This window comes from Mixophyes fleayi, chromosome 1 (assembly GCF_038048845.1).
Source record: "Mixophyes fleayi isolate aMixFle1 chromosome 1, aMixFle1.hap1, whole genome shotgun sequence".
Classification (NCBI taxonomy): domain Eukaryota; kingdom Metazoa; phylum Chordata; class Amphibia; order Anura; family Limnodynastidae; genus Mixophyes; species Mixophyes fleayi.
The window spans coordinates 198,544,841-198,570,554 of record NC_134402.1 but is presented as its reverse complement, the minus strand read 5'-3'; the positions used below and the strand labels follow the sequence as shown (position 1 = coordinate 198,570,554).

The window sequence follows — 25,714 nt, the reverse complement described above, 5'->3', positions numbered from 1 at the left end:
CACTCATCTAATATATGTCAGGAATTTTTCTGTCAAATACTGACCAAATCTGAACCCTAGCTCAGTTATTAAAATTAGGCAGTATTTATTTCTTTTTTTTTTACCATCATGCACTAAAAACACATGTAAGTCATGGTTTGGAGAGGTATATGTATCAAGCTGCGAGTTTCCGGCAGGTTTGAAAAGTGGAGATGTTGTCTATAGCAACCAATCAGTTTCTAGCTATAATTTTGTAGAATGTACTAAATAAATGGTAACTAGAATGTCAATGGTTGCTATAGGCAATATCTCCACTTTTCAAGCCCACCAGAAACTTGCAGCTTGATGAATTTATTCCTAAGGTTTAAACAACAAACTGAATATAGGATTTAGTGCATGCCTAATACCAAGAGGAATATATGATTTCATGCTATTTATTTCTATACAGACTATCATAACTTGTGTACATCTACACGCCACTGGTAAGCAACATAATGGATACATAAACTTGATTTCTCTCTGGAAGTCTTTACGCTGTGGAGGATGGCCAGGAGACATATCCCCTAATCCACCCCCACCATAATTATTGTTTTCTCTGTTTATAAATCCACCTCAGCATTCCCTTTACTTTTTTGTTTATTTGCTTTTGTAGATTATAAGCCTGTTAATTAGAGTAGAATCCTTACAGGGGGAAAGTCTCCTAACACGTTTATTTGGGGGACCCATCATGCTGTTTCAACAGAAAATAATATCCAACAGATATAGGCTTTTGTAATGTCACTGAGGCCGATTTCATATTTTTCTTCAAATGCAACATATACTATATGGACAAAAGTATTTGACCACACCTTTTAATTATTGAATTGAGGTGTTTCAATCAGACCCGCTGCCAGAGGTGTATAAAATCAAGCACCTAGTAATGCAGTCTGCATTTGCAAACATTTGTGATACAAAATAGGTAATTCTGAAGAGCTCAGCAACTTCAAGCGTGGTACTGTGATAGGATGCCACCTTTGCAATAAGACGGTTTATGAAATTTAATCTCTGATGGATATTCCATGGTCAACTGTAAGTGATATTATTAGAAAGTGGAAGCGTTTAGGAACAGCAGCAACTCAACCACAAAGGAAAAGACCACGTAAAATCAACGATGCTAAGTGCATGGTGCGTAAAAGTCACCAACGCTCTGCTGATTCCATAGCTGAAGAGTTCCGACCTTCCACTGGCATTACTGCAAGCACAAAAACTGTGCAGCGGGTGCTTAATAGATTGGGTTTTAATGGGCGAGCAGCTGCATGCAAGCCTTACATCACTAAGACCAACGACAAGTGCCGGATGGAGTGGTGTAAAGCACACCGACACTGGATTGTGGAGCGGTGAAAACGTGTTCTGTGGAGTGACGAATTACGCTTCTCTGTTTGGCAGTCAGACGGGCGAGTCTGGGTTTGACTGATGCTGGGAGAAACTTACCTGCCTAACTGCATTATGTCAACTGTGAAGTTTGGTGGAGGAGGGATAATGGTATGGGGCTGTTTTTCAGGATTAGGCCCGTTATCTCCAGTAAAGGGCAATCTTAATGCTTCAGCATACCCAGTCATTTTGGACTATGAAATGCTTCTAACTTTATGGCAACAGTTTGGGGAAGGCCATTTTCTATTCCAACATGACTGTGCCCCAGTGGACAAAGCAAGGACTACAAAGACATGGAGTTTGGTGTGGAAAAACTTGACTGGCCCGCACAGAGCCCTGACCTCAACCCCATTAAACACCTTTGGGATGAACTCGAATGGAGATTGCGAGCCAGGTCTTCTCGTCCAACATAAATGCTCTATAGAATGAATGAGCACAAAATCCCACAGAAACACTCCAACATCTTCTGGAAATCTTTCCAAGAAGAGTGGAAGCTGTTATCGCTGCAAAAGGGGGACCAACTCCATATTAAATTATATTTATTTGAATACAATGTCATTACAATCCCTGCTGGTGTAATGGTCAAGTGTCTGAATATTTCTGTCCATATAGTCTGTATGTCTATGAAGAGGATATGCAAAAGTTTCAGCTGGACAATGGCACAGCTCAATGGTGCAAGCCATTTATTTATTTCAGCAAAATAGGAGTTTACCGAACAAACTTTAAAGAGATCTTCAATTGCACAACTTACTTTAAAACACCAAAAACTGGTGCAAGGTGGTATAAACTCTTTTAATGTAAAGCCACGTGCACACCTAGAGCCAAAGATTTTAATTGGCGGCGGCAGTTGTGCAATAACAATGGCAAAATTGGCAAACCTGTACAGCCACTTTCTCACCTTACTTTACTAATTTAACTTAAAAGAAGTTCTTACTGTGTGTCTTAAACCACATGGATCACATAAATATGAATATATATATATATGTATATGGAGAGAGAGAGAGATTAATTTTCAATTGTTAGACTAAGGAATAGCAAACTAGAAATCACCTTTTTTAGGCTACCTTTTTAAGTAGAATATTTTAAACGTAAGCTTTTTATTTACACTTTACAGACCTGATTCATCAAGGGACACCTATTGAGAACAATGTGCGTTTGTTTCAGAACGCACGTATTTTGGCTCTGTGTATGCCCAAATTCAACAAGGAGCAGATCTGAAAACGTGTGCTGATAAAGACAGGTGTAGGTCTGCTCTACTACACAAGACACTACAGGATATCTATGTGGATTATGCATTCTCAAATAAACGCAGAGAATAAAAATGTTGAATTAATATAACCTGGTAATATAGGCATTAAAAATGTAAAAAAATATTTTTGGGTAAAAATAATAATGTATACTGTAAATAATATAAATTTTTACAGTTGCTACTGATTGCATACACAGCTGGCATGACTAGTAATTGGCACTTGGACTAGACCTGTAGCTCGAGCAAGCAATACAGCTGAAAAACAAGTACTTTTGAAGATCGTTTTGATCGGATGTTGTTGCGTGAACTTGAGATTGGCATGCTCTTACTCTACACCTTCGCGTTCCCTCCCTGAAAGTGCAGGCTGTAGTAAGTGTCCTTTGTGATCGAAGACAGGGGAGGGCTGGCAAATTTTAGCCTGGGGGCCAAGACTCGACTTTAAAGGAAAGAAATGCAAGTGGCCCAGTGACCCAGCCCAAGGTAGCTCACTATGAGGCCAGCCTGGGGGGCACATACCCCCCTCGCCCCCCAGCCCAGCCTGCCCATGCTCAAAGATTAATTGAACGTGACTGCATTCTGTGGTATGTGAGCCGGTTCTGGGCAGAATGATTTGACCGATTGTACACACAAAATTACTGTTTACATTCCTTGATGAATCATGCCCTACATATTTAAATCTACTCTCTGCTAACTCCCACTCTAAAATAAAACCGTATTATAATCCACACATTTATATAAAGTGTTAAAGAGATGGGGAACAAATATCTCACCCTGAGCAGACTGTGTTTGGACAAAGGTTTTGATGAGTGTGTCCGTAGCCTGTGTATAAAGAGAGAGTGCATAGCGTAGAGATTGCAAGTCAGGACTTTTCTCCAGGAAAGTCTTTTTGAGACCAACACCTCCAGCATGGAAATATTGCTGTAAAGAAATAAACCATGTGACAGTACTGGCATAGCACAAAATAAAACCACTGCTTCACTAGTGTTATGCATCAACTAACTCAGGCACAGTGCAGTTACAGTACACATATTAGACCTCATATACAGAGTTTCGGAAGGTTAGTTTTTTATGGGCGTTCTTTGCTGTGCAACAGGGAGTATAGCCATTTCCACTCTATAAATGAACTTCTTAATTTCTGCACCAGTTATACTTCAGCAGGGAAGAGCATTTCTGGAGGCACTTTGTCTTATGTAACTCAAAGCTTCAAGCACACAAAAGTGCCACCTTGTAAAGGCAGTCCCATTGTCCCCTATTATAAATAAATGAGTTAATACAGAATAGTATTTAAGAGTAAAAGATTCATCTAATGAAAGCATTGGTTCTAAATGGTAATAGGTTGAACATTTGTTGCAATGTTTACAATTTTACACAGTCTGCCTCTTTATATTTTTGCACCCCACCGCACGTCTAGTTTGCAGAGGCATCTCCCAAAAGCGGAGAGTAAGCAAATGCCTTGATGTACGCAGGGCAGACTGAAATGCATTTTGTGCTTGACATCGATTGTGTATTGTAAATGAAACCCACAGTATAGAGAAAGATAGAGATAAAGATGCAAATATAGTGATTAAACATGTCATTAAAAGAAAAATGAAGAGGCACCTATTCTAAAACACTTTGTACACACTATAATTTACCTTAATAGTGTCCAGTGCAAGCTCCACTACAGCACACTGCTTTGGGGTCAAACTCTTTGCCTCCTCCCTTACCATGTGATCCTACAGTAAAAATAAAATAAAAGTATTTCATTAGCTAAAAAGACTGGCAAGACAGTGGTCTACTGAAGATTTTTCAAGCCATAGCCTGTAGAAACAGACTCTGTATATTGCACTGGTGAGATCTAATATGTTTGAAATGAAATTAAATGAATCTGTCTCCTCTGGCTCCTTTCCATACAGATAATACTCGGACATTAGGAGAGTTTGCAAGCTTGAAAGGGAGGAATTGGTTACAAACTGGTGAATAACAAAAACATTTTGTGAAGAAATGTAAAACATGAAATACTTCACCCAAAACTTATGTATAATATTAGTTCTATAGTTAAAGCTTGAGATAGGTGCAGATATATAAGGACTTCATACCTTCCAACAGTTCAGATTTTGGCAGGACATCACAATTTGTGGGCTGCAAAAGTGGTGTTGCTTAACTAAAAGTGGTGCATTTGTGGGCAGAGAAGGGCGGGGCTTATTTTGTCCAGATTTTATGATTCTAAATGTTGGGAGGTATGGGACTTAGCAGGGCTTTTAGGAACCATGTAGGTGTGGAGATAGAGTGTAGTACCTTAGGATAAGGTTGATATTAGTACACTTTTTACTTTTTTATTTGACACAAAATAGCTTAGAATTATATTGGCCAAGCAAACCACTTGAAAGAATAAACTTTCAACTTTCTAATGGATCTGTGTTTTTATATGACCTTTCTTATCTCCGCTCTATTACTGTAACACTATAAAGTCTAATAGTGGGCCCTATGTCCTCATGAACCCTTGTCAGAGTGATGCATATAATGGTTGCAGAATATACAGTGCACGTGGGTCCTTGAGTAAGGGAGGCCCTGCACTAGCCCCTTAATTCTTGGACCCACCCTGTACCCGCGGGGTGGGTTGGTCGCCACCTGTTGCCTTTGCCCAGCAATATGGTGGCTCCCAGTTACTGATAGACTCCGAACCTAGCAGTAACTGGTAGATATCCCATCATGTCAAGGAGGGAAAGAGCATAAATAGAAGTATGGACATGAGAGACAGAAAAACAATAAGGCATCCCACTGTGTGTTTAAGGTAATACTCTGGATGAGGTAAGAAACATAATCTGGTTATTAATAGTAATAATCAATTGATTATTTTACATTTTTTATATATAATACTACTTCTCATTCCATTAGTGAAGTAGCACAATCTAACAACTGTCCTGATTGTGGCAGGACGATTTTAGTGGACTGTCCTGCTATCCTGTATAAAAAGACTTTCGTCCCTATTTGGAGACAATTGAGAGAAATGTTCCACTAAGTGATGGCCCTTCACTGCTACTCGTACCAGCAACGGGTACAATTAAGGGGTGTTTTTAGGGGAGGGAAAGGGGTTGGTGTTGGCCTGGCTTCCAAAGCACTGGTCACATCTAATTGTTATGCGGCTACATGCACACTCTGTCATTCTGTCTGTTTTCTTCATTCAAAAATGTTGGTAGGTATACATATGGAGTGCAGGGACAAGCACTTATCTAGCACACAAAACCATTACTTTTTTAAAAGACACTGGCAGGTGTCCCTTTATTAAAATGACCCTGATGTAAGTACTGTATTTCCATAAGATTACTGGAAATCTGTTCTCTCTTTCACAGTTATATACCTTGAGTTTTGATAGTTGTCCCAGCTCCTTAGCAGCATTAATGATGAGATGGGTCCCCTGTTAGAGACAAGAACCACCAGGATGATTACACAGAGAACTGTATGCAATGACAAAACATACCATAAATGTGTATGAACAGTTCTTTCCACTTTAATATAGAAAAGCTAGCATTCCTTGTTGCTTCTTCTATTCGTTTTTAAGTGTCAGTGAATCTTTCTCTATAGACTGTGCAAAATTTTGACGGGGTCCCAACTTTGCCTTGCACATATTCATAGTCAATATATATATATATATATATTACACCCTATAGACACCCTATAGATAAATACTACATACAGTATATATAGCCATCAATAATATATATATATATATATATATATATATATATATATATATATATATAGATAGATATACATACACACACATATACGCACAGTATGTGTTCTGCTCTAAAAAACAAAAAATCTTACATTGCCCTTTAAAATGCAGTGCTAGACACATTCCCATATTTTAATCAGTTTGCCTGGTCTACATGGGAATTCTGTGCATCTGTAATGTCCTTTGTGCTTGCCTGTGAGCCTCTCTCTCTGCATTTAAGATGTATGACTTTTTTGCACAATAAAGCATTGTAGGTCACATCACAAAATTCTGGAGCATGCTGGTGGTGGGAGATCTACCCGTCTTGTTTTATTTTGAAGCCCATGCTTCTTTTATTGAGTAATATGAAGAAAAAGCTGATCATATTTTAACTTAACATAGTTTCAGTTTATCATTTATTTGCCTAACTTTCATAGAACTCATCTTCCTTACAATCTCAACATTTGCTTAAAACAAAAACTCTCCATACTTCATTTGTGTCACACTCACCATAGTGTTTCCATATTCTGCACTAGGAGTAGATGTTAATAAGCCATATTTGCAAACAGACAGCAAAACAGAGGACAAGGATTGAGGGAGAATAGCAACCTCATGCATTGTCTTCTAAGACTTGCTAAGTGCCCAAATTTTACAATGTAGAATTGTGATTCTACGCTTCCAACCCACTGGAATATTCATATATATTCTCTTCTACTCAACTCTACAGCTGTCTGTTTTTTGAATGTCTAAGCCTAATCTCTGGTATAAATTACATGATTTATCTTTTTAATCATATTTAAATTTCTCTGCATATTACAATGACCTTTAGCACATGATATAAATTCCAATTCTTCATTTTGCATGTGTGTATTACAGAGTGAAATTCAACAGGACAATGCACAATGCACCACTATCCCTGTACTGTAACCATTTTATTTACATTATAAACTCATTTGTCTAATAATATATTGCACTACCAGCTCAACAGGACGGGTTTTTCCTCACTTTTTTTTAAATTATAGCAACAACTTTAGTTGCATCTGTATGATAAAAAAGAGAAAATACTGTACTTTTCTTGTAACAGCTGTGTGTTGTTTTGCTAAAATTTAGAGCACACAGGATCTTAATTGAAAATTACATTACACTTGAAAATAACACAAGACAATAGAGAACAAATTTAGCACACATCTCACAAAGGCAGATTGTACAGAGAAACATATATAGAAAATGGGGAGGAGTGCAGACAGACAGACAGACACACACAGTGTCCTTACATCTGCATGGTACGGTAGCTTCACCCTGCCCTGGAGAGAGAAGTGTGAGATTAACATGTGAGTGTGGGTGTGATATAAAACTGTACAATAACAGTCATTACACATCTAAACAAACTACATATACAGCACAGCCACATACACACTGCACAGATCCACACCAAATATGCATTGCTTAGCTTTATATATAGAAAATTAAGCATTACTTAGAAACATACACTGCTAGTTACATTGTAACCAATACAACTACAGACCACAACTGGCTGCACAAACTTTTACAGGTTCCTCCATATTTCCACTTCCTTTTAACAGCAAAAACTTTACAAAACTTTAATGCTGCTATTGCTAGTGATCTCCACTGTCAGAGCAGGAGGAATAGTTTGCAGGTTTTATGGATTCTCACCGTGCTTAATCAACTATGCAATCTTGCAATACACAAGAGTGATGGGTCTGCATACACGTTTACCTTCTCTAGCCCTTTGCCATGTTTTCTCAGCAGCGTCCCCTGCAGAAACATGTCACAATCGGTCACTGCTCTGGAACATGCATGTTTTGGCACAGTCAAGTGTTTGGCCAAATCAATGAGTGCATATGTCATGGAGTTAAGATGTCAAGTTAAGGTACGGTTTGACCAAGTGTATGTATGTTGTGGTCATGAAGCTGTCAGCGTATAAGCTGGCTGGTGATATGTGAGGGTGTAATGCTAGTTAGTGTTAATAAGAGATACATAGTGAGAGGAACAATGAACCTCTGGGCAGATATGGCTCAGTTTTCCTTCAGGTAAATATAATAACTGTGGTGTCTACTTTTGATTTTTTTTCATGCATAAAGTTAAATTTTGCAAATTATTTGAAGTGACACTGAATGTAAACACCAGTAAAGAGACGTCACCCATACATGTGACAAGACAATGTAGTATGTAACATAAGGCAGTGTATGCATGTAAGGAGAGCACAGGAAGACAGTAAAGCGACAGCAGAAGTAACACAAGATGATGCCAAGGGAGAAGAGTCACTGTATATTAATACATGTTCAGGAGACTACATTCACTTTTGAAAGTGTATTTGTCAAAGTGGACAGTGTAGGCTATTAATGTCATCCCTCATCTCACCTGCAGATGTTACAACCCACCGATACAAAAGAATGAACAGGGCACTGTTTGTGAGGACATACTCGTCTTTTTATATTCACATGTGTCGTCTTCAACCTTACCTTTTGAAAGGACAGTATCAAATATATTTTTTACTTAGTTGGACCTTCCATAATTATGTAAATACATAAAATAATCTTGGGGTTGCCTAGGGTTTTGCTTTCTTTTCTTCTGGCTTCTGTTTTATGTGTCCCCTAGCAGAGTTCTTACTTCCTTTTGTTTTTTTTGCAATAAATGTTGTTCTGTACATTGACAGAAGAACAGAAAATAAGTCTATATGCATTGATAGAATGAGAAGAAATCACTATACATTTTAGCAATCTTAGTTATGAGGTGATCGCACACAATTATAGTTGCATTTCAGTGACGTTTAATGCATACAGTAGATATGATTGTAGGTACTCACAATAATTGTGGACCTTGCTGTTGGGCTGTGAGTGTAAATGTTTTGATTAAAATACAGTATGAACCAATATCTCATTTTTATCATTTTGTAGATATATACACATTTACATTTACAAGTACATTAACTGACAACAATTTTAAATCTCCCTTTTAAGGTTCATTTCACTGAATGGCTATTGTATTCAGCGTTTACTCAAAAAAAGTCAATGTGTGAGTGGGCTGGGTTAACCAGTGCATTCAAATATTCAGAGGCTTAGAACAAATAGTAGCCAATTAGAGCGTCAGAATGTTTAGAGCAAATACCTAACTGCAATACAAAACAGCAACACAGAATCCAATATGTTCTGCAGTGGAATTGCCACAGTATAAATCTCTCACACCTGATGGAAAAAGAACATATGAAAGAGAACTGATAGTGAGCCCTAGGTAAGGTTTGGAGCTTTAAGTTGAATCTTGTCATTCTCTTTGAGAAGTGTTTAATGTGTGTTTAAGCACTCCTTCTCTGTCTCCACTCCGGTTTCATGCTCTCCCCCTTCCCCCCTCCTCGTTGGGGTCCCTCAGGGCTCTGTTCTCGGCCCTCTTCTTTTCTCAATCTACACTACCTCCCTAGGTGATCTTATCTCCTCCTTTGGTCTCCAGTATCACCTCTATGCTGATGACATTCAACTCTACATCTCCTCTCCTGACCTTTCCCCCACCCTCCTCTCTCGTGTTTCTGACTGCCTCTCCGTTAAATCCTGCTGGATGTCTTCACGTTTTTTCAAAATCAACATTGCGAAAACTGAACTAATTGTTTTCCCTCCTTCTAAATCTTCTACCCACCGTGAACTTTCCATCACCGTTAATAACACCACCATCTCTGCTGTTCCCCAACTCCGCTGCCTGGGTGTCATCCTGGACTCCTCCCTCTCCTTTGCCCCCCACATTCAATCTCTTGCCCACTCCTGTCGCTTCCAACCACTGAACATTGCCCGCATTCGGCCCTTCCTCTCCCAGGAGGCTGCCAAAACCATCATCCATGCTCTCATTATTTCCCGTCTCCATTACTGCAACCTTCTCCTCACCGGCCTCTCCCACTCCCATTTCGCCCCCCCTATGCTCTGTATTTAACGCGCCTGCGAGACTTATTTTTCTCTCACGCCGCTCTTCCTCTGCCTCCCCTCTCCTCCTTGCCCTTCACTGGCTCCCTTTCCCCTTCAGAATCCTCTTTAAACTCCTCACTGTCACCTACAAGGCCCTCTCCCACTCCACTGCCCCTTATATCTCCAATCTCTCCACCCGCACTCCTGCCCGTTCCCTGCGTTCGGCCAATGACCGTCGCCTTTCCTCTGTACTGATCACCTCATCCCATGCCAGAGTCCGAGACTTCTCCCGTGCTGCCCCCCTTCACTGGAACAACCTCCCTTCCTCCATCCGCCTGTCCCCTAATCTTGGCCCCTTCAAGCGGGCTCTCAAAACCCACCTGTTCCTTAAGGCCTTCCAACCTTCCACTTAACCTTATCGTTCTCATCTCCTCCCACTTTCCCGTCTACTCTTGTACTTGAACCCCTCTGACTCCCCTTGTGCCTGCTGTCCGTCTCCCCTCCCCTTAGTATGTAAGCTCCTTTAAGCAGGGCCCTCTTCCCTTCTGTCTCAATACCATTTCTTCCTCTCCTAAACCACTCTATTTGCTTTGCTTGGAGATATTGAAGTCTTGGTGATACTTGTTCTACTCTGTACTGTCATACCCTTGTATTCTGTCTGTACTGTATATTGTCAGCGCTGCGGACACCTTGTGGCGCCATATAAATAAAGAATAATAATAAAGAATAATAATAATGTGTGTGGTCCATTTTCATTTCTTTACACTAAACATTTACAAAAACTATAACATTATTAAACATGTTACAAATAATGCATCTAAACTGCTTCCGACCTTCATACTTGATAGATAATGCCTCCATATTGCCAGCAATGTTAGCACTTAGGTCACAATAAATAAGACTTTATGTTAATGAATGATAATACTAATTCAAGAGTTCGAAGGTGCAGTTGTGCTATAGTTGACATTAAAAACCGTGCATGTTCAAACTGCATAAATGTGAATAATAGAGTGTTGTGTGATCTGTCAAGGACAACCCTGTAAGAAGACTAATTGTGGGGGAATAAAATAACAATAGAAAACATTGTAATGTGCAATGTATTTAAAAAAAGTCACAGCACAGAGGAAGCTGACGGATGCTCAGCTCCCTGGTGATACTGGCTGGCAGTAGTAAGATTCCTCATACCGCTTGCCAAGCCAGTCCTGGGTCCATAAGCATGTAGCGGCTCAAGCATGTGAACTGGAAGCCCAGACTAGTGCTTCCATTTCCAGATTTTACAAAAATATAGATATATATTAAAGTTAAAAAGAAAAAAGAAAAAAATAAGAAAATACTCATAAAAATGCTTTACTTTAACAATAAAGCATTTCTTCATGTGGGCACCCCCTGCTTTTTGTACCATTGCTATCCTTGGTAAATAGGCTTCCCCATACGTTTCGATAGCCTTTACCAACTGGGGGTTTGGTAAATAGTGAGTAGTCCTAAATCCTATGAAAAATCCCTTTTTCACAGGATTTAGGGCATATCTCTCTTTAATAAATAGACCCCTGTACTCTAAAAACAGCTTGATTTGTGGAGCTACAAACTCAAAAGGAACAAATATGTTCATTTTACCATTGTCTGAATCTATTATTTTGTTCTAGTTAAAGATGTAAACATTCAGTAATAGTAAATCATGCACTTGCTACTGGTATGGCCTGGTATGTGTTAATTTACACATTTGGCTATTATATGGCACATATATCTATAAATTACACAGTACTATAAGAACAAGTACAGGTGCTTCTGCAGTATTTGAAATGCTGCAACAACTTTTCCTAATATTTTCAACAGCCCAATATTTCTTAAAAAATACAAGTTTCGCTCCTGGTGGGTTTCTTCAGAATGGCATTCCACACTGTATGTAGCAGAATTTGTAGTCTATAAATAGAGCTGCGATGGCAATTAGAGATGAGCGGGCTCGGATTTCGCTAATCCAAGCCCACCCAAACAGTGCGGATCCGACGTGATCCGAGTACTGTTCGGGAACTTCCGGGTGCCAAATGAAGCCAAACCGAGGCTATGACATCCAAGTCTCGCGTCGGATCTCGCGAGACTCGGATCTCATAAATGCCCCACTCACGGCCGCCATCTTCATTCTCCCTGTGGTTAGTGAAGAGGGAGGTTGATGTGCTCTGTCCTGCTGATAACTTTACTAAAGTGGTGCTTTGTCCTGCTGAGTGCAGTAGTACTTTGTCCAGTGCTCTGTCCTGCTGATTCCAGTGGTGCTTTGGCCAGTGTCTGTGCTGCTGAGTCCAGTGGTGCTTTTGTCCTGTATTTGTTTCTGATAAGTCCATAGCAATTTGTTAATCAGCCAAAAATCTTTAAAAAAAAAAAAAAAAATCTCTAAAAAAAATAAAAAAAATAATTGAAAAAGTATAAAAAATATTATAGAGCAATATATTCTTTCAGTCCAAAAAAAGAGGACCTGCCATTTCTATTACTACGTTCATTATTTCTGTAGTTCCAAAAAATAGGAACTGCCAGTTCTATTACTACGTTCAATGTTTCTGTAGTTCCCAAAAAGAGGAACTGCTAGTTCTATTACTACGTTCATTATTTCTGTAGTTCCAAAAAATAGGAACTGCCAGTTCTATTACTACGTTCATTGTTTCTGTAGTTCCCAAAAAATAGGAACTGCCAGTTCTATTACTATGGTCATTGTTTGTGTAGTTCCAAAAAATAGGAACTGCCAGTTCTATTACTACGTTCATTCTTTCTGTAGTTCCAAAAAATAGGAACTGCCAGTTCTATTACTACGGTCATTGTTTGTGTAGTTACAAAAAATAGGAACTGCCAGTTCTATTACTACATTCATTGTTTCTGTAGTTCCCAAAAAGAGGAACTGCCATTTCTATTACTATGTTCTTTGTTTTTATAGTTCCAAAAAAGAGGAACTGCCATTTCTAATACTATGTTCTTTGTTTTTATAGTTCCAAAAAAGAGGAACTGCTAGTTCTATTACTACGTTCATTATTTCTGTAGTTCCAAAAAATAGGAACTGCCAGTTCTATTACTACGTTCATTGTTTCTGTAGTTCCCAAAAAATAGGAACTGCCAGTTCTATTACTATGGTCATTGTTTGTGTAGTTCCAAAAAATAGGAACTGCCAGTTCTATTACTACGTTCATTCTTTCTGTAGTTCCAAAAAATAGGAACTGCCAGTTCTATTACTACGGTCATTGTTTGTGTAGTTACAAAAAATAGGAACTGCCAGTTCTATTACTACATTCATTGTTTCTGTAGTGGAATTTAGACCAGTTAGAGGAGGTATTGTGGCCCCGGTACCAAATTGGGTACCGGGGCCACTCCACTACGCAGTCCAGATAGATGCGTATCAGATATTAAAAAACGTTGACTGTTGCTGCCAAATCCAAAATTAATTAAAATGACCTGTCATCGTCAAAAACAAGAGGTATTGACGCGCTCGAACTACACCCTGTATATGCTGCAGAGGATGTAGGAGCAGGCAGCTGTGCAGTGGAATTGAGACCATTTGAAGGCGGAGGTATTGTGGCCCCGGTACCAAATTGGGTACCGGGGCCACTCCACTACGCAGTCCAGATAGATGCGTATCAGATATTAAAAAACGTTGACTGTTGCTGCCAAATCCAAAATTAATTAAAATGACCTGTCATCGTCAAAAACAAGAGGTATTGATGCGCTCGAACTACACCCTGTATATGCTGCAGAGGATGTAGGAGCAGGCAGCTGTGCAGTGGAATTGAGACCATTTGAAGGCGGAGGTATTGTGGCCCCGGTACCAAATTGGGTACCGGGCCCACTCCACTACGCAGTCCAGAAAGCTACCTCGGTGCAACGTTTTGGACTAAAAACAATATTGTGAGGTGTGAGGTGTTCAGAATAGACTGGAAATTAGTGGAAATGATTGCTATTGAATGTTATTGAGGTTAATAATAGCGTAGGAGTGGAAAACAACAAAAAAAACAGGATTTTAGCGCTTTTTAAAAAATAAATCAGAACCCAAAACCCGAAATCAGAACCAAAACCTTTCGTCAGATGTTTTGGCAAAACAAATCAGAACCCAAAACCCAAAACACTAAAAGTGCCCGGTGCACACCCCTAATGGCAATGGACTAATAAATACAGCGGCTGCAACTTATACAACTGAAATGAGGTTGATTTAGTGTACCTGTACCAGAATTAATAATACACGCTAGTTATTTGTTTTTTACCCTCTGTATTTTTACTCACTATTAATCATCTATTATGATTTCTATGTGAGAACTGCTCTGTCCTGATCCAATTAGTAGTTGACTATCACAAACTAATAAAGTGGTGTCTACATCTCCCCATCTCATACCGTGTACTGTGCAGTTTAGTATTGTGCTAGTTCAGGCAGCATACTACTTAACTAGGTAAAGCTGCAGCCTGGCTGTATAGCAACTGAAATTCATAGAACACAGTGACTATACTTGTACTTATTTTTTTACACCTGTATCTGCCTTTACCACATTTATCACTTTGAGAATTGCAGTGTCCTTGTTTTGCAGCATTTCATTTCACTGATTTGAAATTAGTAATTGAGCAATATTGAGCAGATAGTCCTTCTTCACTGTTTTAATAAATCCTATTCAATATCTTCCAATGTATCCTTTTGTTTGCTCTATATTTAATATAATATTAAATAACTATGCCAGGACAAAAAACAAGGGTGGTAAAAAAGCAGGTTCAAAACATGACTGTCAGTCAATCATACTCAAAGGGTTGCAGCTTCTCTACTACCACTTGCAGTTATAGTAGAAATATATCTAGCCTTGATAAGACAAATGAGGAGAAAAATAGTGAAGCTGAAATGAGCCACACAAGGTCTGTAAAACACTCCGACACATGCAGAATATTAAAAGATTGAACTACCCCGACCTGCTGTTCCAGCTACCTCTCCATCTCGTTAATCAACGCAGATGTTAAACTATTTGCCAAAATCCTAGCAACCAGCTTAAACTCCTATATGATGACTCTTATTTTTCCCGACCAAGTAGGCTTTGTCCCCACCAGACAATCCCTAGACAATACGAGGAGGACTATAGACATTATCTCACATGCTAACACACACAGAATCCACTCTGTTGTATTGACATTAGACGCAGAGAAGGGCGCTCACTGTATCATCGCCCCTCCTCGATGGTATTAACTAATGGATCGTCGTCTTCCGCCTTTACTTTGAGCAACGGCACGAGACTGAGGTGTGCACTTTTACCATTACTGTACACACTTTAAATTGAGCTCCTGGCTGCCGCCATCCCGAGAAACCCGGATATATCCGGGATCCAAATAGGCCCGTGCCATTTCAAATTGTCACTATTTGCAAATGACGTCTTGTTAACGCTGTCTAACCCCTTGATTTCACTGCCCAACTTGCTGAAAGAGCTGACGGAATACGGCTCTCTGTCGAACTACAAAATCAACAACTCAAAGTCGGAATCCCTATCACTCCAAATCTCCAGCCCAGCCAACTCCACCCTAGAATCCCAGTTTGCTTTGCAAAGGCGTCCTAAATCCCTGCGTTATCTAGGAGTACACATTACCAAAGAGTATAAGCACCTATTCCATGCCAATTACACAACTCTCCTGGAATCTGTTAAACAAGACGTTCTAAAGTGGCACCCAATATTTATCTCGTGGTTTGGCAGGATAAGCGTTATCAAGATGTGTTCTATCCCAGATATTATACCTGTTCCAAACACTGCTGATCCCAGTTCACGGAACGTTCCTGGCTAATCTGCAGTCGAACTGCAGTAAATTTATCTGGCAAGGGAAGAAATTACATCTTAAACGCTCTTGCTTAGCCAAGTCTTCTCAATCCGGAGGATACAGACTCCAGCTCTTTGAAAGCTATTATCAGGCGTTCAACCTTAGCCATATAATTTCCTGGCAATCCACCCCGGGAACAAAAAGATGGGTTGACCTGGAAAACACACTCACACCAGCCCATACACAAAGATTCCTTCCCTGGCTCCCCCGAAATGAAATACCAGCCTCGTTCTACTCTTTCCCTACTATACAATTCACACTCGACATATGGGACAGACTCCTAAAGCTTTGGAAGCTTACAACATTCCCCTCCCCTCTCACCCCACTATGGCACCACTTAAACTTCCCAGCAGGGAACTCTACCCCTTACGCCTCACCTTGGCAGAAAGCCGGCATCACTCAGTTCACCCATATTCTAGGTGAATTTGCCCCTCAAACCTTCCCCGACCTGAGAGAAAAAAACGGGCCTTCCCTCGTAACTGCACTTTACCTACATCCAAATTCGCAGCTTTATCCAAGCCCAATGTCCAACAATTAAGTTACGCAAACCCACAGCCTTTGAGGGGAGTTGTATGTACCGAGTAGGGTTCTCAGGATTGGGTTCCCTCTTTTACTACTCCACTCTGTCACCTGAACCTGTTTCCAAGGAACTGTTTGAGGCCGCATTGGAACTTGATACTCAGAAGTCACTGGATTTGGAGGGATGTCCCGGCTCAGGATTCGGATCTCCAAGATCTCCATCAACACCTCTATTAGAGTGAATGCATATAAAGTGTACACCAGGTGGTACATGGTTCCCACGAACCAACAAAAAATGTATCCGCGCACGTCAGAACTCTGCTGGAGGGCCTGTGGAGACGTGGGGACATTCTTCCGCATCTGATGGCTATGCCCCAGCATCTCAAATTTATGGCTCCGGAAGTCTGCTCTCCTCACCCAGATTCTGGGTGTTGAGGTATTCCCAGACCCATTGACTATGCTGTTATGTTCACCGATGAAATCTCTCACCAAATACAGTGACAAATTGGTTCAACATATATGCGCGGCAGCACGCATGCATAAGGAGTGGAAGTCCCCCTGCCCCCTGGGCCTCCAGGAAGTGATTTCATGAGTCTGGTATGTGGCTTCCATGGAGTAACTCACAAGCCTACTCCATGACAAGGTCTCCAATTTCCATATAGTGTGGGACCCCTGGTATGCCTTCCATCGCTCCCCATCACCTGCTTCCCAATAAAACACCTTGCTTATTCCTACCATGAGAATTCGCCCTCCTCTCCTGCTTACTGATAACCCAGTGAGGTTGGCTCCTATTTCCCCTGGTTGCACTCACTTATCTTTTCGATCCTCCAGCAACCTGGATTGACAGATGGGCATGACGTGGCACCAGCCGGAGTCATTCCCAACTTCTTTTCTTCCCCCTCCTGCCCCTCTATCCCCCTTCCCTCTTCCACCCTACACTCATCCAGAACCTTCCCCCCCCCTATAAACACAAAAAATCCAATAACATGTAACCCTGTATAATGATCTCTCCATGATGCACCATTAGCCACAGAACAGGGGAAAATCAAGAAGTTCATAATGTTTGCATTTTGACAGCTTTGGAAGACCTCTGTTTAGACCTAAGGTTTTGTATCCCACCTTTCGGAGAATGATAACACATTTTTATTGCTTATTGATTGCCTTATTCTCCTATTTTTATCTCTATCCAAACTGTTGTACATGTTATTGTTGAAAATAGAGGAGAAGCTACTGAAAATCAGAAGGATAAAATGCAACTACTTTCTACATGCACTCTTGTAGTCTCACTATTGATGTTGACACAAACTCAGAGGCACCAACAACATCAGCATTAAATCAAAAAGCAAGACTTTTATTGATATTGCAAGGGTAAATAAACTGAACTTTTCAATTATTAAAAAAAGGAGAGGAAGAGCAAGAAGTGGTGGACAGAGTTTGCATTAGATTTATATAAAGATAAATAAGTACAGATTCAGAAAGTGATGATGATGGTAATTGACCATTTAGTTTGCAATTTGTTCCCAAGGCATTATCCCTAATATGGACATCCTCCCCAGGCAATGATTATGCATCCTCACCAATACAGTGGGGGTGTGTTGATGAAGATAGTACTACTGCTGTTGCCTTAGCTGTCACTAGTGATGATGACAACTGAGCTAGCCTTAGAATTGGTCCCTGTATTTATGGGGATGATAAGTAAAGTAACAGTGATAGTGATGACATATTGACTGTTAGGAATAAGTATGTGATAAGCAGAGAAAAAGTTGTACCTACAAGGATTACTGATGAAAAAGACAAATGAAAAACAAAAATGTGTTTTGCAAAGTAGTGAAAATACTTAAAAATTAATAGCAAAATTCACCTTTTCTACAACTTCTGCTAAATAGTGTGTTACATTGTGTGGGTGCTGTGGACATGTTGGATTAAGTGCCACATCTGCGGCATCATCAAAAATGCAGGAACACAATCAATCTCGCTGACTAATTACAAGGAACCATGCAACTGCAACCATAATCACCAGCACAACGTTTATTTCAAGAAGACTCTCGTTAGTATTGCATTTTTTATACAGATACAAATAATGTTTCCAAATGAAAGTGTCACCATTGGTCAACTGGCTAGTAAGGGTAAAACTAGTTCACTTTTAGGCACAATAGGCCCTAGATTGTATCTACTGCACATCATAAAACCCATTGGGAATTGGCAAAAATATATTTGTTTTAGCAAATTCATCTTCCTCATCATCGCAGCAGCAGAAAAAGTGATCAGGCAACATTATGCATGCAAAGTTTTGAGAGCTTCCATATTGGCTTCAGGAATTTTGACAAAATTATTACATGTGGTATATAATTGACTAAGCCACAGGGTATTACAAGTTGGTTACGCAGCAATGGACAACACTGGAGGAATATCGTGGCTGCATTGTGTCAGGATCATCTTACCCACATTTCCTGCTTTGTCCGTGTCCTCAATCTTATTGTAACTTGAATCTTACTGAAGTATCAAGATGTGAAAAACATTTTGACATTTTGGCACGCCAACAAAGACTATGTAACAGGCCATTCCAGACTGCTGGATGGTGCCTACTTACATTCTAGGCAAATCATGAGGACTTTTGCCAGGTGCTCGACCACCTTCGAAAAAGTGCAGTCAGTGAGAATGGTGGGAAACTGATAAATAGTCTCAAATTGCTCAAGAAATATATAAGATAATGCAGCACAGAAGTGATGATAATGATTATCGGGCTGCTGCTCTTGATAGTGATAAAATAGTGTTTCTCACTCCCTTGTGGACCATACAAGCCAGGCGGGTATCACTCCATTTTCATGGCGGGAGTATACATCTTGCTGGATCTTATACACCAAACTCCTTGCTCTTGGCGATGGCGCTTGGATAATTTGATTCTACTGAATGGCTGTGCAGCATTAACCATCGATACGTCTATCACAAATTATACTTCTTAGAGAATTCGTCCTCTTCCATAGCGCCAGGAGTCATCTGGGAAGCTCACAAGGCCGCTATTCGTGGACACCTGATTAGCACGACTTCTGCAGCCAGGTAGAACTCGGCTGCAGATAACTTCTCTCTTGGGCAGTGAATTTCCGCCTTGCTCACCCAGCACAAACTTCGCCCTGATCCTAGCTTGTTGACTCAAATAGACTCTTTGAAAGGCCAATTATACTCCTTTCTCTCCTGGAAGGCGCTTTCTATAATGCATAAGCTCCAGCATCGCTATCACAATAAGGCTGATAAAGCGAACTCTGCTGGCTGGGAAACTGCGGAAATAACAGGCCTTACGCTTTATCGATAGACTTTGTAAGACAGCCCACGACTCTACTACATATGACCCCTCTGGTTCATATTCTTCAGGAATACTACTCTTCTTTTTAAAACCTACCTGAGCCTCTGCTAGCCCTCCCCAAGCTTACTCCAGCTTAGCTTTCTCTCCTGAATTCCACTGTCACACAAGACGAAGTCCTGGAGGCCATCAAATCCCTTAAATCTTCCTCAGCCCCAGGGCCTGAAGGTTTTACAGCACAATATTATCAAAAGTTTGCAGAGGTTCTTGAACCCCATTAGACTACCCTTTTTAACCAGATTCTAGAAGGAGCCTCCTTTGATCCTGCCATCACTCGAGCTAACATTGTGGTGATCCCAAAACCTGGGAAAGACCATACCATGTGCCAGCTACAGGCCGATATCGCTTCTTAACGTAGATCTGAAGCTTTACGCAAAAATACTGGCCAATAGGTTAAACCCACTCTTGCCATCCCTTATTCATCTCGACCATGACGGTTTTATTCTGTAGACAGGCTCCAGATAATACCAGGAGGACCATCAACTTGATACATGCTATCCACACTGCTAAAATCTCCTTCCTGATTATGGCTTTAGACACTGAAAAAGTGTTCGACTGCATCATTGTCATTTATGAGTGGAGTCTTCGAGTCGATGGGCTTCTCTGGTATATTTCTGAATTATATATTGGCCTTATAGAGAACCCCATCGGCCACCGTCTCCATTAATGGCATTACTTTGGGATTTCAAATGGCACGCAACAGGAGTGTCCCCTCTCACCACCTTTTTTTGTGCCTTTATGATAGAGCCTTTAGCTGCCAGGATTTGTACTAACCAACAGATTTCCAGCATTCAAGTAGGTTCTACAGAGCACAAGCTGGCGCTTTACGCCGATGATGTTCTACTCACCTTGGCCATCCCGGCTACTTCTCTCCCCTCCCTTCTGCCTGATCTTGATTCATATACCTTTTTTTCCGGCTATAGGATCAGCCCGGACAAAACGGAGGTCCTGGACTTTTACATAACTGGACCAAAAAAGTCTAATGTCTCTCACAAATCTTTCCCTTTAATTGGTGACTCCAATAAATAAAAAATAAAATACCTTGGAATTTACATTACCAAACGATATCACCAACTTTTCCAAACCAATTTCCCCCGCCTAAATCAACCACATGGTCCCGCAGTCTCATCTCCTGGATTGGTCACATTAACACAATCAAAATGAACATTCTCCCTATGCTCCTCTATCTATTTCAGACACTCCCTGTCTTTGTTCCTTCCTATGTGTTTAAATTTCTCCAATACACAAGCTCCAGATTTATATGGTCAGGTAAACGTCCTCGAGTTCGCCTGAAGGTTCTACAGTGGTCCCCACAAGGCGGAGGGCTAGGCATCCTCGACTTTAAATAAGTATGTGATAACCAAAGAAAACAGTTCTACCTCCAAGGGATACTTTTGAAAAAAAAACCAATTCATTCTTTAAAAAAAAAGCAAAAATAAAAATGTGTTTCACAAAGTAAAGCAAATACATAAAATTAAATAGCAAAATCGCCTATTCTACGACATGTGCAAGAAAGTGGATTACATTATGTGGATGCTGTGGACAGTTTGGATTAAGTGCCACATCTGCAGCATCAACATATAAAATGCAGGAGCACAATCAATCTCGCTGACTAATTATAAGTAACCACGCAACTACAGTCATAATCACCAGCACAAAGATTTCTTCAAGACCCTCCACTATCATTACACAGTCAAAATCTTTAGTTGTGTATTTTTTATATAGATACAAAAAATGTTTCCAGTGCAAACTGTCAACTTTGGTCAGCTGGCTAGTAGGGCTAAAACTGATCCACACTTGGGAACAATATGCCCTAGATCGTACCTACTACACCATCATAAAACCCACTGGGAATAGGCAAAAATATATTTATTTGTTTTAGGAGATCCAAGTATCACAGCTCTATCCCAACTTGATATTGCTGCATCTGGTGAAGAAAAATATACTCTAGGAGGGATTCAATTAGCCAAGAAGTGTCACATGAATGTCTATGAGACACTTCGTGGCTGAGATTTGAAAGAAATCACAGCTCACCACTAGGGGTTACGAGGAAAAATGAGCGCAGATTTCTACTGTAATTGCCAGCAATGTGTGTTGCGGAATGTCTGCGCGCCACATCGCTAGCAATTGAATTCCCCCCTAGGTTTCATCATCGTTATGCATTCAGTGGAGTGATGACAAACTGCGGGTTCTCATGGTCAACACTCTGACAGCAGCAGGTAGAGTATAGCCTATATAGTTGGACTATTTAAACGAGTAAAATGTGATACACCATAAGTCGAAAGAAAACCTATAAAGAAGAAGTCCAGGCAAAAAAAAATGCTAGTTGAATTCTGCATAGAACACTTAACAACAAATTCTGATGGGGCAGCACGGTGGCTAAGTGGTTAGCACTTCTGCCTCACAGCGGTGGGGTCATGAGTTCAATTCCCGATCATGGCCTTATGTATGTTCTTCCTGTGTTTGTGTGGGTTTCCTCCGGGTGCGCCGGTTTCCTCCCACACTCCAAAAACATACTAGTAGATTAATTGGCTGCTTCCAAAATTGACCCTAGTCTCTCTGTCTGTGTGTGTATGTTAGGGAATTTAGACTGTAAGCTCCAATGGGGTAGGGACTGATGTGAAAGAGTTCTCTGTACAGTGCTGCGGAATCAGTGGCGCTATATAAATAAATGGTGATGATGAGTAATGTGCAGAACAAGGTGGATATATTTAATTCAAAGGTTTTTTAAAATTTAACTCATCTTTACTTTTCAGTAACTTTGTAGAAATTATAATGCCATGTTGATTTGCTGAAAAATATTTGACAAAAACGGATGTCAGTGGTACACAGTGAAAACAACGCTTCATGACTGCTCTCATTTGTGGTTAGTAAAATGCAAGTAAAATTCCCGAATTTTGCAGTGTTTCGTTTTCTATAAACATCTGATTATAATATATACACCAAAAGCAATAGCACCAATAAAAACATTATTTATTCCTTTCTCCAAGCAAAAAAATGCATACACTGCTTTGGCCATTAAAGCAACTGTATAATTTGGAGCAGTTGTAAATTAATCTTTTAAACTTTTGAAATAAAATATTATGATTAGGTCATTGCATGTTGATAAATCAGCGTGATTATTATATATATATATATATATATACATATATATATATATATATATATATATATATATATTACAAATTGTTATGTCATAACCAACAGTATCATTTTTATGCATATTATTTTTTTGGGAATGTTACTCTTCATTGTTAGAACTCATGGATCCTTTTTGTATTTCCACCTCACATTTTTCATTTGTGTGCTATTTTATTTATTCTTATTCTATAATATTTTCTTGCCTGTTCATTAAATAGCTGAGTGTGTATAATGTGTATGTAACGCGTGTAGAGTGTATAATGAGTACTTTTAACAGAACATATTTATTCACTTTGTAAGTTGTGGTACTCTTTTAAAGGCAAAAACATATGAGCCATTCTACCCATTGCTTTGTGTCTGTTAATAAATGATAATATAATTAAATGGTAACCTCACTAATAAATGATACTAAAGCTTACTGGAGAAACTCCTGTTACTTGAAATTCAATAGCTGTCTGAAATTATTGCTGTGAAAAACACTAAACACACTGTTGCTGTAACTTGACAGAAATGTTTTTTTTTTAAAAAAAAATACTCTCCTTTCCAAATGCTGCAGCTAAGGAAACAACCTGTGCAAATGTTGATATGGATGGTATATTCTTCAGAAGTCACAACCTGTCTTTCAAATGGAGCAACAGTGAGGTTTCAAGTTGCAAGTCCTAATTTAAATATAAGGTACAACTTCCAGAATGTACAGCACAAGTAGTTTATTGAGAGGCCAGAATAATGACTTTAATTAGAAAGCATGCCAAAAAAAATTGATCTGGTACACACTGATCAATGAATGGAACAATTTCTGACCTTGATTAGACTTACATTTTTATGGTAAAGGCTAGTGGCCTAATGAAAAAACACTCTCATGTCATTTAATGATTTACAGGAGTTTATACATATATTAATGTCACCTGTAAACAACTTAAAGGTTCATATAAACATTATATTGTATTTCCATACAATACTCACTCATCAGGTTAAATTTAGAATTTTAAAATGTGAAATAAGGAGATTTAAATATTTTAATAACATTTTCAGGTGAACTGCGGTAATGAAGGGTTAGAGATTTTATTCAACTACGATGCTAAACACATGTTATGGTTAATAAAGTAACCTCTACACTGCCCTCAGTCACTGCCCTACCACTTTTTACTGCTACCCCTCTTCTGCTCTGTCTCTACATTATATATAGTTTTCCATAATAGCAAAAATCATGTATAGCTAAGCTGGCTGGTAGATCCTCTGTCCCTAACATCTGCTTAAACTTTACTCTTGGATTTATATTTTTTTCTTACTCATCAGGAGAATTGAGAACATCAGGAAGTGGAATGAGGAATGCGGATTAAGCAGGAAGTGAACCAAGTGTTACAGATAGAAGGGACAGCAACAAATACAGCTGATATAGACATGGGACCAGCGCAGAAGGGAAAAAAAGGAGGCGGTAGCAGCTTTACATGTGACATAGACCAGATAACTGAGGGCAGACACAGAGACACAGGACATCTACTTACTATCATCTGCACGAACGGTGAGCAGTGAGGAATAAACGACAGTCAATAATTCAATACATAGAGCAACGTGTTACCACACTGTTTTGAAAAAATCAAACAGCTTTTCTCATATTGTCTACCTTTCTTTGTTTTCTCTTAAGATTTGTATCCTAATATAATAAACTGGACATTATGCCATCCAGCCATCCTATCCATCTACAATTCAACATTTAGTTTTGTGTGACTTTGCTCAACAAAACTTTTAGTGTGTATGCTCCTTAAATATCTGTGTATGCTCCTTAAATATCTGTGTATGCTCCTTAAATATCTGTGTATGCTCCCTAAATATCTGACTAACCTTTGTAATATATAGCTTTTAAAAAATGTCTTTCTTCTGTGAAAAACTGAAGACCTGACCTTTCACTGAGACCTTACTGAGCCTCCATTCTGAAACCTATTTGTCAAGGTTTACTTATCTGTGTCTGTACTCAATGTTCTTGGCTAAACCCCCCTACCCAGATTTAACTGGGTATTTCCCAGACTAGAACTATCACCTAGAAGCTGGATAAATTACCTGCTACATTCTCATAGTTACCAACAATTGAATAACATTTCCAGGAACACTTGGATGCTGTGACATGAAAACTGGACATGATTATTATACAATTATTTTTTAAATAAATGCCATACATTATTAATTAATGTATGGCATTTCTATGAATAATTATTGTATGGACAATTGTCAGCAACTGGCCCCTTTTCTTAACTTTAAAGCAGCAATCCCTTTTCTGCAGTGTCATCTGACTACCATGTCAACCGACACATGATATAGTCACAATCACATGACACATGATATAGTGAGCATGAAAGCTTTGGAATGCCCAATTGAACTCTGTCTAAACTGTCAAATCCTCCTCCTTCTCCACACTCTCCCATTATATGACATGCTGAGAGCCTGTGAGCGTGAGTGACAGCCATACTTGTGTGCCCTCCAGAGTGATTTTGAAAAGAAAATTATGATTTGTAAGAGGACAGCTAAGAAAATTGATACATGCTTAAAAGATGCATGATTACTTAACTTGTTATTTAAAGAAAAAAACATTATATGTAGGATTGCTGCTTTAATCTCACGTGCACATCAAATCTATTCCTACC

At 39.5% G+C, this 25,714-nt stretch overlaps 1 protein-coding gene across 9 annotated transcripts in view; it reads right to left on the bottom strand.

Annotated features, from left to right (window-relative positions):
- Positions 1-25,714, bottom strand: part of UNC13A (unc-13 homolog A) — a 179,967-nt gene that overhangs the window by 21,340 nt on the left and 132,913 nt on the right. For 3 of the 9 annotated variants that reach the window (XM_075204754.1, XM_075204756.1, XM_075204759.1), the window contains 5 exons: positions 8,073-8,111; positions 7,610-7,639; positions 5,979-6,035; positions 4,273-4,353; positions 3,409-3,556 (listed from right to left, as the gene is read on the bottom strand). In XM_075204754.1, the coding sequence (XP_075060855.1) occupies positions 3,409-3,556; positions 4,273-4,353; positions 5,979-6,035; positions 7,610-7,639; positions 8,073-8,111 (355 nt within the window). Of the gene's footprint in view, positions 1-3,408; positions 3,557-4,272; positions 4,354-5,978; positions 6,036-7,609; positions 7,640-8,009; positions 8,112-25,714 lie in introns of those variants that run through there. The other 6 variants (XM_075204755.1, XM_075204758.1, XM_075204762.1 and 3 more) reach the window with 3 other exon arrangements.